This window comes from Gordionus sp. m RMFG-2023, chromosome 1 (assembly GCF_954871325.1).
Source record: "Gordionus sp. m RMFG-2023 chromosome 1, tfGorSpeb1-WG-v2, whole genome shotgun sequence".
Taxonomy (NCBI): Eukaryota; Metazoa; Nematomorpha; class Gordioida; order Chordodea; family Parachordodidae; genus Gordionus; species Gordionus sp. m RMFG-2023.
The window spans coordinates 32,218,200-32,236,519 of NC_088775.1; the positions used below are offsets into that span (position 1 = coordinate 32,218,200).

The 18,320-nt window shown below is 31.3% G+C and overlaps 1 protein-coding gene across 4 annotated transcripts in view; it reads left to right on the forward strand.

Moving 5' to 3' along the window:
- The window catches only part of LOC135931054 (protein Fe65 homolog), a 33,816-nt gene extending 19,670 nt beyond the window's left edge, over positions 1 to 14,146 (forward strand). Inside the window, exons 10-16 of one of the 4 annotated variants that reach the window (XR_010572920.1) lie at positions 48 to 223; positions 408 to 494; positions 854 to 969; positions 1,171 to 1,398; positions 1,590 to 1,808; positions 13,274 to 13,444; positions 13,735 to 13,860. Coding sequence is in view for 3 of the 4 variants with exons in the window: in XM_065467916.1 (XP_065323988.1) it covers positions 48 to 223; positions 408 to 494; positions 854 to 969; positions 1,171 to 1,398; positions 1,590 to 1,808; positions 11,529 to 11,636 (934 nt within the window). In the remaining variant the exon portion in view is untranslated. Of the gene's footprint in view, positions 1 to 47; positions 224 to 407; positions 495 to 853; positions 970 to 1,170; positions 1,399 to 1,589; positions 1,809 to 11,528; positions 11,651 to 12,893; positions 12,907 to 13,273; positions 13,445 to 13,734 lie in introns of those variants that run through there. The other 3 variants (XM_065467916.1, XM_065467917.1, XM_065467915.1) reach the window with 3 other exon arrangements.
- Positions 14,147 to 18,320: the final 4,174 nt, after the last annotated feature.

Sequence of the window (18,320 nt, forward strand, 5' to 3'; positions counted from 1 at the left end):
TTACAATTTATATGATGCTTCATATTTGGGGTTTTCACGGTTTGCAGGGTCGGAACAATTAGCAGCTTTAGCGAGGCTTATACTGGGGGTTTGAACAAGTCACTTTCTTTTAGCGGTGACGGCCCCATTTATCCGGGCGGTTTTAGGCGACCTCAGAATCTCTCTCTGACCCTGCCTCGCGTCTCTCAGATATCACCCATCGACGTGGGTTTCTTGGATCCGAGTACCAATACATGCTTTTCATGAATATTATATATAATAAATAGTACAAATCCTCTGATTTAAATAACATTTCTTCCATAATTTAGCTTAAAATTTTGGTTCTAATTATCCTTAGGATATTTTGCGATTTTAAACTCATTTAAATTCAATATAACTAAAATGAAAAAAACATATATATCAACAAGTGAATTGCTTCCCGACACCCATTGAAGAGCCATTTCGTGTGATAAAGGCTTTGTACATCGGAGAGATCAAAGTTTCTAAACCTTCTGGTAAAAAAATCTTTATACTTTTAAACCTAGTTTTGTTTATTAAAATAAGGGTTGGTTGATCGTTATTTAGTTGTAACTAAGTATATTTTCTAAAATTAAGCATTCAAGTATGGTATGGGGGCTCTAGTGAATAGGCTCTATTTTTAAGGACGGCTTTATCTCATTTTCGTTTTTTTAGGCTGAGAATTAAGAACCAAACTACTAGAATCCGAAAAATCAGTTCTTAAAGTAATGAATGATAAGATACAAGTTGAGTGGTATGGGCTTATGATAATCCATATCAAGACGAATATAATTTTAACTAAAAATTTGGCCATAACAATCTTTCTCAATTCTTTATGTAAAATACACTTTTATAGGTGTTGAGGTTCTCAACGAGGCCATAGAAACTCTGTATAATAATGTTCCCCGATCATCCTGGACGTCAGTTTGCGTGAAAATCTCCCCTTCTTGTATTACCATACTAAAACAAGATGTAATTATAGTATTTTTTTAAAAACTATAATATATGGATAAAATAAAAATGACTATCTTTTATATTTTAATATAGGTCAGTGAAATTTACTAAGGTTTATTTGCAGTGAAATCTAATTGACAATTTAGTTATATTACTATTTAATTATTTATATTAATAATATCTTTCCTCCCTCTTCTTGTATCACCTTTATTTCCCCAGTCTCCCCCTGGTGCCGAACCCCTGACAAGTTGCCGTGTCCGTTATCTGTCGTTTCTGGGGATTGCCCAAGCCGATGCATGTAACTGTGGTTTTATTATGAGTACATTACTCCCTCCCCACCCCTCTTCTCATGATCTCACTCGTGGAGATCATGATATAGACTATGTCACACAAGTGCCAGAAGATGACATAACAGATGAAGTAGTGAGCGGAGCCTATCTCTGCCAGGTTTGATATTGAGTATAAATGCCTACAAAATAAAAAAAATATGATTGCTTCCATTTTCGATATGCTTCTTTTATAATGGTAATAGTGTTAATGCGAATCCTTTATTATTAAGAAAAACTTAAAATTGACTTATAAAAAGAATTGTGGTAATTTTTTTATTTATTATTTTTGTGTAATTAAACATGTATCAGGTACTTAGATGCGAGCCTACCGCCGCCGCTTTGTGTAAGACAATTGAAGCTGCGTGTCGCCTTCGTTACCAAAAATGCCTCGACTCTGCCCGTCATCGCCTGACATACACTGGCAGTTCGACCTCACCTCTTACTTCATCCACTGCTACATTTGCAGGGTTGTCTGAGGGATGGATAGGACTGGAAGGAGATAATGGAGGATCCACATTAGGAGTTAAGGTATATCTACTGACTAAACTTAATAAATATGACTTAGTGGCAACCACTCTGGGCGTCTAATGGAGGTTTAAAAACCCTTTGGTCTGGGTTTAGAATATAACAACGTCTTCATGTTGGAGTATAAAATTCATATACAGGAATTGGTGTCAGTCAGGGCTTCCGATTGTAAAAAAATTCGCTTCAAAATTCCCTAATGATATGCCAAATATGAGCAGGTAACAGCCAAATTATCCCTTGGGCTTACTCATTCGCATACGACAAAAATAGAACCCCGATGAAACCATTCTGGAAAATGATAACATGACAGCTATAAAGGACATATGTGGAGAAACCAATCTAGTAGTATTAATGAGAGTTGTGACATTGAATTCAGGCGTCATGTATGTTGCATACAAGAGATCATATGGAAAGGTAATGATGCAAAGAATGATTGGAAAGAGAAATGAAGTAATATTTTTCTAGCAAGGAAGTAATGATAGTAAACCTGGTGTTGGCATGTTTGTTTCGACAAAAATATAAAAGTAAAAAGAGTAGATAACTAGGTAATGATCTTCAAGATAATCTTTGGTAGAGTACTATTCAATATTATCTAGACATATACTCCTCAAGTTCGCAGAAGTGACGAAAACATCTCCATGTATGAATTGTGTAAAAAAGATCTCAATACGGTGCTTTCAATATGCCCTACTTATCCCATCCCATGCCTAGCGGACATTTTTGCGAATAGAGAATTCAATGAAACGATATAATTTTTTTTCTTCATTTTAATGGCGATTTCCAGGTTTACCCAAGTTAGCCAGTTTCCCCTCTGATTTTTCTTTTCCATTGTAAGATTAATTTTCCTTATATCCACCGCTATCACCTTTATCCACGTCATCTTAGGCCTTCCTCGAGGTCTTAATCCTCCTACCAAGGTACATCTCTTTACCCAGCCATCTTTTGTCTTACGTTCCACATGCCCAAACCATCTTAGTATATTGCTTCTCATTTCCACTCCAATTACTTCTATTCCCATCCTTGTTCGCAATTCCTTGCTAGTTTTTCTCTCTCCCAGAGATACCACACACATCCATCTAACCATCCTTATCTCTATTCTTTCCAATTTAGTTTCGTGGAGTACTTTCATTTCTCATGTTCGCCGCCATAAACTAAACAACTCCGCACAGCTTACGTAAACTTTCCCCTTTAACTTCAGAAAGATTTTTTTATTTGTTAAAAGAGACGATATCTCTCTGAACTTCTTCCATCCTTGTCTGACCCTTGCAACAACATCAGAATATACACCACCATCTGCGTTTAGCATATCACCCAAATAGCAAAGATTTTCCGTTTTTTCCCAGCGTTGACCCATTGCCAATATCCAAACCACCATTTTCTACGTTATCATTATGTACCCCTTTATGCATGTTCTACAAATAAAGATCACTCTTGCTAACATCAGACTTCCTTTTTTCCAACTACATCTTTTATACCCCCATTTCTGGCATCGGTGCATTGGATTCAATTTCTAGTAACTCCTTTCTCACATACACCACAAGGCCAGTTGCCAGATTCCTCCTTCAGATTATCCCTACCAATTATCACCTTTGTCTTTACTGCATTCATTATTGTCACAACGACAAGATTGTCATTGTGGATCAAAACCTAAATATAAAAATAGAAAACAAATATATATATATAAAAAGGAAATTAATAATAATTAGGAATCACGAAATCATAAAATCAACTTTAATTCTTTATTCATTATAATAGTAAAAATCATAAAAAAATAAAATAAAATATAATTAAAAGTAAATTTTAGTTAAAATCATAATCCCCTTTTTCGCATCATAATTTCTCCATTATATATCCTTTTTCTTTAATCAACATTTACATAGTCTCCCTAGCGAAGATTAACAAGTTCTACATCCTACTTGTTAAAACTGTTAAAGTATGAAAAAATCTACAAATCTCACGCGTTTTTTTCTCATTTACATAGACGGGGATATTTTAATAAAACATTATTTTTGTTTACGATTTGCATAATGCATTTTTTTGTAAAGTAAAACTGCAACACCCTTCCACTTAAGTTAGACCCACCAATCTGCGAATAATCAATCTTCTTTCGATCTCGACTTATTCTTCTTAATTTTTGCTGTCTTCTAAGTTCTAACGAAGGCTTTGTCGCTTGAAATTTTTGAATTCTATCTGTCGCTTGTCACCCTGTGAAACGATCAGCTTTTTATCGCTGTAAGCCACTGACGAACTTGATACACGCCTGTTTTCCACTATCCACGATTGATAACGATTATCGATGACATCCAGTTTCCTTTCCTCTCTTGTTTTTTGCTAGTCTGTCTTAATCTTTTTTACAATTTATCGTAGCTTTCTTATCAAGACTAAAGTCTCGGAATAATTGGCTATTATTGGTCAGCGATTAACGATTGCAGCATAACGTCTTGACCCTCTTTTCTATCAATTTGCTTGTTTTCCCCCTTTCTCTTGTAATTGATTGGTTGTTGCCTCGTAATCGTATCTATCTTTCAGACTTTCGGGTCTTCTACGACAGTTTGTCCTTGCTGAGATATCGGGTTATCACATCTAATCTACTTCTACCTAAAATAATCTATTTACATATCTACATTTATCTCCTCTAAACTAATTCTGCCTTTAATAAATGGCGTAAATTATACTAAATCTTAAATTTTATAATACGTAGCAAAATATAATAAATTATATAAATATATCACATTCTCTCCCCTTAATGAAGCCTAGACCCATATTTTCATTGAAAAATTTACTTGTACTCATCCTTTAGCTATTGATCCCATCTTCTTTTCAGCCATGTCTATACTAAATTTATATCTAAAAATCCTATTCTAAAATATATATCAAAACCTATCTCTTTAAAAAAATTATCCTTGTGTATTTATTTCCTCATGTACTCTTTGACACTCAGTCTTTAAAAAAACTGCTGACATATATAAATCTCTTTTCATACATACGTTGTTGAGAAATCAATGACCTATCATAAAAGTTTTCATACTTACGTTTATGAACAACCTCTTAATTCTAATCACTATGGTTTTCACCCCACGTCTTTGAAGAACTTATGAAATCTAATCATTATAATTTTTCGCACAACCGTTGTTGAAAACTGATATGTATATTTCTAAAGCATGTTTTTCCTTTTGTATTATTAGAATAATATTGTATGATTCTTCTTAAATCTTATTCATGATTCAAAATAAAAATCCGATCTCAAATTGAGCTCGATTGCGGCATAAATTTTCTAATGACGAAAAGCCGATTCTCTCTATGAAGATTTTTTGATTAATCTACAACCTAATATACTAATTCACATTAATCCTTGAGGCTGTTTTATCTCTCGCAGCCCTTAAAATAAAAGTTAAACGTAAATCTTCAATAAGAATTTAATCAACTATTTCCTAACAATAAAGTTATATTCTAATCTTATTCACCGAATTTTTTAATTATTATATCTCAGCAACCTATTAGTTAAATATTTACTTTCGCAATTTATGTTTCTATTTCTTTGTCAAAGTTATTTCTAGTGATCACTTGATAATAATTCTAAAATCTAAAATATCATAGTCTTTATTAGTTTCAAAACCTTTGTCTTTAATTTTAGATTTTATATTCTTACATAAACATAATCTTAACCACATAATTTTTCCCTTTCATCTTTATTTACATATTTTTCTTACGTTCTTCTGGAATTTTTTTTTTTTTTGTATTAGAATACAGTTTGACACATCTCCTTGTTGCCGGTCACAGACTGAAGGTTATTAAGGGCCGGTCTCCTCCGCTCTTCGGCACCACTGTCACAACGACAAGATTGTCATTGTGGATCAAAACCTAAATATAAAAATAGAAAACAAATATATATATATAAAAAGGAAATTAATAATAATTAGGAATCACGAAATCATAAAATCAACTTTAATTCTTTATTCAAAATTATAATAGTAAAAATCATAAAAAAATAAAATAAAATATAATTAAAAGTAAATTTTAGTTAAAATCATAATCCCCTTTTTCGCATCATAATTTCTCCATTATATATCCTTTTTCTTTAATCAACATTTACATAGTCTCCCTAGCGAAGATTAACAAGTTCTACATCCTACTTGTTAAAACTGTTAAAGTATGAAAAAATCTACAAATCTCACGCGTTTTTTTCTCATTTACATAGACGGGGATATTTTAATAAAACATTATTTTTGTTTACGATTTGCATAATGCATTTTTTTGTAAAGTAAAACTGCAACAATTATCATACCCTTTGCTTTCATAGCCATCTCCCATCTAGTAATTTTATCCCTCAATTTTTCCTCGCTGTTTGCCATTAATATAAGGCTATCTGCATATAATACCTCCCACGGAAATCCTTTACGCATATCTACCCACCACATCCATTACTAAGATAAATATGGACTCAGCAAGGATCCCGGATGTAGTCCTATCCTCACTTCAAAGTTTTCGCTATCTCCATCATCCATCCGTAATGCAGTTTGTGCTCCCACATACATTGCCATCACTAACAACCAAGCATTCTTCCACACCTGATTTTCTCAAGGCCCATCTAGTAACCTCACGCCGCCCCCTATATAACACCTTCTCCAAATCAGTAATCGCATAATACAGTTTCCTTTCCTTTGCAAGATACTTCTGTATTTGTTTCGACACAAAAATTGCATCCGTCATGCCTTTCCCCGGTATAAAACGAAGCTGCATTTCATCAATTTTCGTTTGTTCCCTTATCCGCTTCCCTAACACCCTATTAATACTTTCATAGCATGTTTTAAGAGTTTAATAGCTCTATAAGACCCGCATTCTAAAGGATCACCTTTCCCTTTGTATACTGGAATAATTATACTTCTTCGCCAATCCTCAGGAATAGTTGTGCCAATTAGATTGCATAAATTCGTTAACCATTCAGTCCTTAAGTCATCAAAAACTTTAAACATTTTTGTCACCACTCTTGTTAAACCCACTGCTTTCACTTTTTTCAATGCTCTCGTAATTTCGTCCATGCCAAATCTACACCCTGGATCTTCTACCTTTGCACAACATCATTATCTCATTCATTCTCTTCGTCCAAAAATCTTTCCATGTAGATCTTCCAGGTGTTCTTAATTTCACTACTATCAACAGACATTTAACACCTACCACATTCTGCCTCTTTTTTGCCATCCAGATCATATTTCTCATTCCTTCCGCGCATTCCATGTCTTTAACAAACTCCTGCCTTTGTTCTTCTTTCACTTTCGGTATTAATTTCTTGACATTTCTCTTCGCCACCTTTTTCTTTACTATTATACCATTTTTTGTAACACCTCCTTACTCGCCCACAGCTTTTGCTATCTCTGGATTCCACAACCATGTCTCCTTATATAAAGGCGGCCCTCTTGTCCATATACCTCCTTAGTTGTCCTCACTCATGCTTTCTTCGTGACCCTACTTATCATACCCCAGATACTTGTGCAACCTCCGCCTCTCTTAACGCCAATTTTATATTGAATTGACCTCTAGCACTCTCCTCCTTCAATTTCTAAACCTTCAGTCTTGGCACAAACTTTCTTTTAGTAATCCTGACGCCTTTAAAAGTGAGATCTCAGTCGATGCTGCTCAATGCATTTCTCCTCGGTATCACCTTCATATTTTTTTAATATTCTCCTATCACATCTCCTCACTAACAAATAATCCACTGCACTTTTAACACTACCCGACTAGTAAATCACCAGCTTCTCTGATTTTTTCCTAAATATTGTATTATAAACAATCATATCTATAGCATCACCAAAATCCAAAATTCTCTCCCCTTCCGAATTTCTCGTGCCGAATCTAAATCCTTTATGTACTCCCTCATTACTCGCTCCCACATCTCCATTCAGATCACCAGCCAGGATAATCCACTCTTCATTTGCCAGCCTCGATGCCACCTCCAATAGACTGTCCCAAAATATATCTTTATCTTCTTCACTTCTTCCAATTTGAGTAACATATGCCGATATAATATTGCATAGCCTTCTACTAAAGGTCATCTTGATAATCATTATCTGGTTATCTAATCTTCTTTCTTCGATTACTTTGTCCACTGATTTCTCTGGAACAAATATACCAATGCCAGCTTTACCATTATTACTTTCTTGCCAGAAAAATGTATACTTTTCATTTGTCCTGCCAATCATTCTTGCATCATTACCTTTTTATCTGGTCTCTTGTATGCAAGACACATCTATATACCTTATATGCGGTGCACCAACAACTTCTCCCGCTCTTCGTCATGCTTCCAGCATACCACGTCACAACTCTTACCCTATCCCTCATAAACTGGTTTCTCCACTAATTATCAGGTCGTTTATGGCCGTCATATGTTTCGTTTTCACGAATCATGGTTCTACCAGGTTTCCCATCCTTCTTTTTGTCGTAGGCGGATGAGTAGGCTCACAGGGTTCTTTGGGCTCTATCCCGCACATGCTTAGTTGTAATTGTTATGTATTAAATTGTTTATTATATTATTTATTTTGTAAAATGTTTATTTTTATTATTTTGGCATTATCTTGTGAATATGCATACACAAAAATAATGGGATTTTATGATAAAATACAATAAAAAAAATATGTTATTTGGTTAAATTACTACTTATACATGTTAACGGTAATACAAAAATATTTGTCAGAAATACTACAATTATGAACTAAATATACTTTAAAATGGCGCAGTCAATAAAAAGTGAAACGGATTCAAACCTGTGTTATAAAGATTGATACATTGAAAGAATTTAAAAATACACAACCAAGGTTAATATTATCACAAGAAAAATCACTGTTATTAACAAAAATATGATGTGATACTTATAAAATACTGGTGAATTTGCACCTGATAGTCCAGGAAACAAAGAGGTATACATAATATTTTAATAAAATTTTTTCACCCTAAACCTAATATAATTGTAGAGAGATATAATTTTATAAATATAATCAAAAAAATGATGAAAAATTAATGGACTATATACAGAATCTTCGAAAATTATCAACGACTTGTGAATATGGAGAATATTTGAATACCGCTTTAAGAGATAAATTCATATTTGGACTAAAAAAAATCCTAAAATATTACAAAGATTATCATCAGAGGAGGATTTAGATATAAATAAGGCTATTCATATAGCTACTACGGTATAAATAGCTATAAACACAGAATTAATACAAAAAGATGAAACTACAATTTATCATTTAAAAGAACATGATAATATAAAAATAATCATAAAAGTTAATAATTATAATAATAAACAATCAAAAAATATAATTACTATAATTTGAGCTTTAAAAACCCAAATCCCTATCACTCCTGCAGCGGAAATCATAGAAGGGAAAATTGTCCTTAAGAATGCCACTTGTTATTGTAACATAATTGGAGACATTGCTCGAGTCTGTAGGAAAGAATAGTAAATTTTATTGATAATACAACAAATGAATATAATCCAAAATTTTGAGTGGATATCAAAATAAACAACAGCGATATCAGAATAGAATTAGATACTGGGTCTGGGGTAAGCATAATAAACGAAATAGATTGGAAAAATAAACATCGTCATGGATTACAAATTGCATGCTAAAACTTAAAGCTATACAGGTACCAATATAACACTACTAGGTCAGACTAGTAAAAGTAAATATAAAGGATGAACATTAGAACTACCTCTCATATTACAAAAGGATATATAAAAAATTGAAGAAATTGGATAACTAAATTTTCAAAGATGACTGAAATACCTGAAAGGGCCATACAAATTAATAATATTAATATACAAAATGAATTTCCTCAATTTGACAGATTTTAAGGCACAAATATTTTTGAAAAAAGAGGAACCAATACCATAAGCATTAAAATAAAAAGTTGAAGAAGATTTAGACAGATTGCTAAAAATAGGAGTAATTGAAAAAATTAATCATTCACTTTATGCATCACCCATAGTAATTGTTCAAAAAGATAAAACATTACGAATTTTGCGGGGATTTTAAATGAACTTTAAATCAAAATGTTAATATTGATTCATATCCAATAAGAAGAATCCAAGATTTATTAGCCAGTTTGGGAAAAGGAGAGAAATTTTCAATATTGGATCTCTCAGATACCTATTTTCAAATTAAAGTGGGGGAAGAGTCTCAAAAATATCTTGTAGTGAATACGCATAGAGGATTATTTAAAATACAAGACTATTTGGTATATCGTCTTCTTCAGCAACATTTCAATGAGCCATCGAGAATTTATTAAAATCTTTTTAAGGAATAACTTGTTATTTAGTTTATTTTATAATAACCGGAAAAAATAGAAACACGAAGCAAATTTTAAAACGGTACTAAAATGTCTAGACAAAAATGATATCAAGCTAAAGATACAAAAATGTAAATTTTTCAAACAAAATGCCGAGTATTTAGAACATAATATAGCTAAAAACACGATTACAACTACAGAAAAAAATACTGAGGCAGTAAAAAAAACACCAGAACTAACAAATTTAAAACAATTACAGTGTTTCTAAGATCAACAAAAACTATTCAAAATTTATTTTAAATTTTGCAGACAAAGCTAAACCATTATACAAATTATTGGAAAAAGCAGTAGTTTGGAGAGGACAAATGAATGCAAATACGCGTATTAAAAGATAAAGCAAGAAATAAGTAGTACTCCAATATTACAACATTATGATCCAAAATTACCCATTATATTAGCAACAGATGCGACAGCCATAGGAATTGGGGCAGTAATATCACATATAGAGAGGGGTAAGGAGAGACCAATTGCATTCGCCTCAAGAACACTAAAGGTAGCTGAGAAAAATTATAGCCAAATAGAAAGAGAAGCTCTCGCCATCATATTTAGGGTTACAAAATTCAAAGAATTTATAGAAAAAAGTTCACATTACAAACAGACAAGAGATATACCAACAACATCTACTGCGAAAATACAAAGCTGGGCTTTATTATTAGCAGGTTACCAATATGAAATAGAAATTAAAAGTAGTCGATAACTAGCCAATGCTGGCATGCTATCTCGATTACTTATACAAGGAACCATAATATCAAAAGTAGAAACACTAGATCAAATACAGGTGTGAGAACAAACACCTTTAAATGCAAACAAAATTGAAAGAAAAACAATGTAAGATTAGGTACTCTCTAAAGTATTCAGGTATTCAATAGATAGATGACCACTAAATTACGATATATGCTTAAAGGAGTATATTCAAAAAAGAGAGGAAAGGAAATAACAAAGAGAGAAGTTGTTTACTATGTAGAACTAAAATGACATAATACATCAAGGACAGATTGGATTGGTAAAAATGAAGATGAGAGCAAGACAATGGGTCGAAAAGGAGAATGCTAGGAACAACATGATATTCCTCATATGACATCAGTTCAAAATGGGCCAAAACCACCAAAAGCATGGCGCCAAGTACATATTGATTATGCTGGACCATTTCAAAATCATTATTGGTTGGTATGATAGATGCTAACATCCTCTGGCCAGAAATAGTTCCCATGACTAGTACAACATCCGAAAGCACGATAAAAATTTTAAGAAATATATTTGCTGCGAAATAAACGGAATACATTTAGTACACGGAAGTCCCTACCATCCTCAGACTAACAGCATGGCCGAACGTTTAGTTTAAACTTCAAATTTGTTTTATTTCACATATAAAACCAGTCTTGTTATTATCGTCTTGCACTCCCCACCTTCTACACACTTTCTTCTCCAAACAAACGTCGCGCTTGCCTTCTGCAGGCTCCCTTCGTACCACTACACCTAGCGTGAACCCATTTCGCCAGGTAAAATTAATAGTTACTAGCAAAGTCTTTCCATATACTCCACATGACCACCTTACTGTCTTCTAAATCTTTTCTGAACCTTCTCCTCCAAACATCACCTTCATCTTTTCTTGATTTCTTGATCACTCTTCTATAACCATCCACCAGCCCCCCCCCCTCAATTTTATCTTACTTTTCGCTATCACTACTAAATCGTCGACATTCGGTGTTTCCCATGGAAGTTCTTTGCTCGTACCTCTAGCCACTACGTTACAATTTTTCCCTAAACATTTTTTTAAACAGTTCGCACTCATTACATTCAGTGTCTCTTTTGCCCTCTGTGCAATCCTAAAAATTCCTCATCCTCCAACTCCCTTGCAAACTCCTGCTTTTTAGTTTCTAGTGTTTCTCAACTATTTTTTTAGCATTTTTTTTCTATCTTATATTTTTCCATGTCACTTTCCGCTATAGTTTTTATGCATTTTGTAGCATCCTCTTTTTTTTCATCAATTGCTTTGACTGCGTCAAGATTTCATTACCACATCTCTTTGTGCCTCAGCGATATTTTTGTTATACCAACCTTTTCCGTTGCCTTTACTAAGTCTTTTTCATCATTTTCAACTTATTATTTACACCTGATACCTTAGAGACTTCACTCGCACCTATGGCTAGCATTGTACAAAATTCATTTCTTAAACTTTCCTCCAACTTCCAGAAGCCTCGGGACACTTTTGTGTACTTTTCCTTATGCCTTTAGCTATAAGATCGCCTATAACTAAACGATGTTGCGAAATACATTTATCTCCCAGTATAACCTTCACTTTACTATACTTTCGTTCCCCTTTCCTCACCAACAAATAATCCACCGCACTTTTTATTCCACCAGATTCATATGTCACCAAATTCTTTATATCTTTCTTTAAGAAAATGTTACACACAACCATTTCCGTTGTGTCACCAAATTCTAATATTTTCTCGCCTTCAGAATTCCTCATGCCAAAACTAAATCCTCCATGAACCCTTTCATATCTCTCAACATTCGCTCACCATTTGGATCCCCGCCTAGCATAATGGCCTTCTCTAGAGATATTCCTGATGTCAGTTCTATTAAATTATTCTAGAATGCATCTTTCTCTTCCTCAGCTCTACCAACTTGAGGGGCATATGGAGAGATTACGGTAAATATTTGCTTATCAGCTATCACTTTGATAGCCAATATACGTCTATCATTCTTGCACATTTTCATCTCATCTTTTTTATACAGCATACATCTCCCCTCCCGAATAATGACTCACCCACTTCGCTCGCTCTTCCTCCATTCCACGCAGCGTCACTACCAAACGGTTTCTTAACAGAATCTTATGACGGTCATATGTATTACTTTCGCTAATTGTGGTCGACCGGGTTCCCATCATTCTTTTTATCGTTAGCAGAGGAGTGCGCCCACGGTATACTTCGGGCTGTACGTCCATATTTCATTGTGCTATTAGAAGGTAATGGAGCAACATTTTTACGATCGGATGCTCTTCCTGACATCAATCTCTTTCATCTTACAACCGTATACATCCATTTCTTGATATAAACTTACTAACCTATATATATCCGTGTTAATACTTTCCTCTTTCCTAATCTAACGCGTTCAAGAGGTTGGTTTCAGAAGCAAAAATAGGCCGGAAATTGAACCCTAGCTTGCTGGGCCAATCCATGTCTGAATAATGATTTTTTTGTATTCAAGGATAATTTACATTATCGAATACTTTATGAAAACACAAAAACTAATAACGCCGACGCTATGCATCATTCCTCCTCCTCCTTGTAAACATGCCACATTTTTATTTCTTAATATTTTCAGATTATTTTAATAAGAATAATTATAAATCCATTTTTAATTATTAAATTTGAAATATCGCATAATATTTAGAAATAATTTTGTTTGTTGATAGATCAAAAAATTATAAGAATAATTAGGGTATATCTTTTAAAGAGTTTTTAAAATTAGTAAATCGGTTTAATATATTTTTCAAGCCAAAATAAGATGCATCATTTTATTATGTACCTTTAAACAATATGTAGTTGCTATTTAAAATTATATATATATCGCTTAGTCATTGACCACAACTCTGAAATCAATGTGGAATTCGATAACCTGGAAACACCCAAGCTTCACTCCTAAAATAACTTCACCATTTTCCCCACGTGATTTGTTATTATGATGTTTAATTTTTTTTAAATCATACATAAGTTATAATAATATGCCATTATAATGTAATATATCGAATAACAAAATTGTAATGCCATCAATATATGTATTTTTTTTAAATCTAATAATAACTATACTATTAGAACCCTTTTAACAGAAAAATTGATAAATGAGGAAAATGAACACTCATGAATTATGGCAATATTTTATTCGTTTAAATATTTTATATCTTTCTTTTAAAAGGCCTCTTATTTTTAACAAACCTTTATAAATCGCGTTTGTATTTATGTTAAATGGGCTTTTAAATGTAAAATTAGAATTTTTAGCCAAAAAAGATTATATTTAACGAAAATCAAAAATAAATTTTCGTTTTTTAATATATTTTACATACTTTTGTAGGAAATTTATTATAGCTTTTTATATGGAATATAATATATTCTTCGTTTTCTTAAATTTATATACAATTATTATAATTTCCAATCATATTGTTACGTATTTTACATTTGCCTTATAGTAGTAATTTGTTATATAATAAAGTATTTTTTGTTACATTTACATCCAGTTATGATGAATAAATCAAGGTTTAACAATAAATATTTTGCTAACAATTTTTTTAAACGATATCGTTTGCATCGTGAATTTGTCTAGTCATATAAATTGTCTGAAATACATACTAGTTCTGTAAAGTAACGTTGATGAGTTTTTAAGGAAAAGGAACTCAATTTGTACTTGTATTAAGAGATAATGAGTAACACGTTTCTTTATTTGAGTAATGGTAACGCAAAACGTTACTCGTTACCTTAAATTTTTTCTTAAAAATATAGAATTTTTTTATTATATATAATATATTTTTTAAAACTTTATTAATAACTTAAGCCGAGTTTTTAATTCAGATCTACTAACCAAGATCTTCATTTTATTTATTATTACATTTTTTATGTTAAATTTTATACAGTCAAGATGTTAATCTAATTAATATTGAATCAATCAGGGTTCTAATATTGAGTCAATTAGTGTATGTTAATTTATATTCTATAATATTATAATCTTATTTATTACTTATTTTTTATGAAGATGATATTTAACTTTGCCCTGGCTCTAGTACAAAACATTTTTAACACTAATAAAGAACATTAAAGGCATTAAGCCTACAAAATTCGGATAAAGAAATTATTTTGATGAGGATCCTCAAGATGGATATAAGATTTTTTGAAAATAAAGTTTAAGTACTAAATCTCCCTCCAAATAAAATTTTAAAGGCCTGGGCGCCAACGAAAATATCGGCGGCCTGCGTGAGTTTCAAAAATATAATCGGCGGCCGGCGGCAAGCCGCTTTTTGCCGCCATCAACAAAAGCGGGGTAAATTGGCGCAGTTATAGATTTTTATAACATAATTTTTTAATTGCTAATTAATTTTTTTGAAAAAAATTAAATAAAATACACACTACAGATATCTCGGCATATTTTTTAATCTTTATTTAAGAGAAAACTCATAAATTCAAAATTTTCGTAATTTTACAATTATCATGTATAAAAATAATTTTATTAAAATTTTTGGGACATATTGAATCTCCTTAAATTCTACGTCAACCCAGAAGTAGAAAAAAACTTTTCACTGGGTGTGCTAGTTGTCTGAATATAAAAAAATTTTTTGACGAGCATGGAAAGATTAGGAAGTTTACCCTTCTTTTCTCTCCAGAAATTTAGCATATCTCTCGTAAATCGCGTTTTCCAAGAAGAATGTAGCATTCTTGTTCTAAGTCACCTAACGTTATTATAATTATTCATGTCTATGTGTAATATTGTTGACATGGCTATGAAATTCAACTTTTGTAAACCTCCCTCAGCACCCTAGATAAATCAAAAAAGACATAGAGGTAGATCTTGTTCTTGTTTAATAAAAATGGCATTTGTAATTAATGTAGTATAAATAATATAGCAAATTTTTATATATGAATTTGATACCTTAGTTTTTAACAAATTTCCTGTGCTAATGTTGGTTGTAAAGTTTTAAATTCTATAGCTAGATTATATTTTACAAAAATTTTGTCTTAATATGAGAAAATAATATTTAAAAAAATTATTTGAATTATTATCGTCTACAATAGCCGTTTCTAAGCAACAATTACGTAAAATTTGTCAAAATTTATGGAAATTGTTTTATTATCTCTTTTTTAAGTATAAGAAACCAAAGAATTTCCAAAAGAATAATAATTTTTTTTATTATTTACTGTGATAATACTAAATTTTTTTATGGATTTATTAATTGTGGATGCAAAAATCTGTGAAGTTGAGGATCAATTAACAAAACCTATGCCAATATTTAGAGTCTTAATTGATATTCAAACCAGACACCAGTGGAATCAAAGCTATATGAGTTATAAACAAAATAAGGAAAATGTGAAATTTTGAATATGGACAAATTACCGAAACTTATACTATTGTGTAGCCCGTTAATTGATTTCCACACATCAACGGAATCAAACGTTACTGAGTTATAAACAAAATATGAAAGTGTTTGGATAAAAATTGTAATATTTATTTATGTTCTCCAAACCCATACCCTGGACTTGAATCCTTTTTTTAAATTCCCGGACTCTTTTTTGTAGAAGGGTTACCATCCATGGAAAAACATATTTTTATCAAAAATCACTATTTTGGGGCGTGACTAAAATATGCATTTCCGGAAACGATTATGGTGTAACTCAAGGAAATTTAATTAATAAGCTATTAATAGAAATGATAAAATTTTATTAAAAACCATTTTAAATATATCTTAACCCTAACCCATATTTCTCAAACCTTTAATTAACACTCTAACCCATGTCTAACCTTTAATCCTGTTTAAAGTTGGGTTATTATTCCCGAAAACTATGCATCCATACCCTTTCATAATTAAAAAGGCTCTAATTTAAAATAAATATAGAATCATGTTTATCTATTCGAGGGGATTTAAAAAATGTTAATATTAATTTATAAAAAAAATTCAAATATCCCTATTTTCAAACTACGCATTCCCTATCATAGAAGCTCACATTTAATAAAATTAATATAGAATCGTGTTTAGTTTATTGAGATGATATAGAAAATGTTATTTTTTAAAAAACTGGTAAATTAATAAAATATCAAAAAGACACTTTTTTATGACTAAAATATGACTCGAAATTATGCGTTATTTTAAAAGAATATAAAAATGTTAATATTAATTTTTAACAAATTTATTAAATTAGCGGGAAGATTTTTTTTGACTTAACTACGAATCTTAGCTAATTACAAGTGAATAAAAAATAAAATTTAAATCATGTCTAACAATTAGTAGAAAATAAACAAAAATTGAATTATCTTTAACATGTCAAGGTTATCCAAGAAATGCAAAACTAAAGTTTTAAATGTACAGGAATATTTTCGAAAAATCAAAGATTTTTAGACTAAACAAATAATTTATACGATTTTTTTGAGATATATTAATTAATTTTTAAGTGGAATTATGTTTAACATATTGAATAAAGGTCAGGCTCAGGAGCCATAATCTATCTATCTAGTCAACATTTTTTAGAGGTAAAATCCGAAATTTACTAAAAATAATCATATTCATGAGGGTATAGATTTATGCAGGGATGAGTAGTTAAATTTTTGACCAACATTGTTTCCTTAAGTAATTAAGGAAATAGAATTGAATGTCAAAAATTAATTTTCAAAAAATATTAGATTATATCAAAAAGGACATACTTATGTTGTAGTGGGAGTAATTAAGAGTTCATAAAAATTAATCGGATAGATCAGAAATCTTTTTAGGGCATTTCAATTTGAGATCATCTCCTGTCCTCCGTTTTAGGAAATATGACCTTGAAACTAAAAACCGGCTAAAAAAGTTTTTAAGACTCAGACCGGGCGAATGTGTGTATACTCTTCCATCATCCAGCTCGAAATAATTACTTATGATAGAAAGAGATATATTTGTTTAGTTATAAGTTTACAAAATTTAGAAATTCTGGAGGCTGGTAAAATATTATGTTCGAGTGACCCCACCCTAAATTTTAAGATTTCGAGCTGGGGCATGCTGATCTCTGATAACTCTAACTAAAATTCGTAAGATAACGTATAGGCAAAGAAATTAAGTAGAATACGAAAATTTAAGCATATGACTCTTTTTTTAAGAGGCATATAAAATAAAAATAATATAAAATAATGAAAAAAATATGAAAATAAAACAGATCATTTTTTTAACAATTCTTTACGTTTTTTTCCCATCATACATACAATATTCTTTTTATGATTTTTTCATTGTAATCTTTTACATACATTTCTAACCTTTTTAATCACTTTAAGTCATTTTTAATCTTTATTTTTTTGAGCATTTCTCAATTTTTTTCTTCTCATTTTTGATAATTATTTTTTAAAATTATATTTAATGTTTTTGGCACACAATATAATAACAATTGCTAAATTAAACTAATCGTTTGGTTATAATGTACCTTTTAAAATTAAATA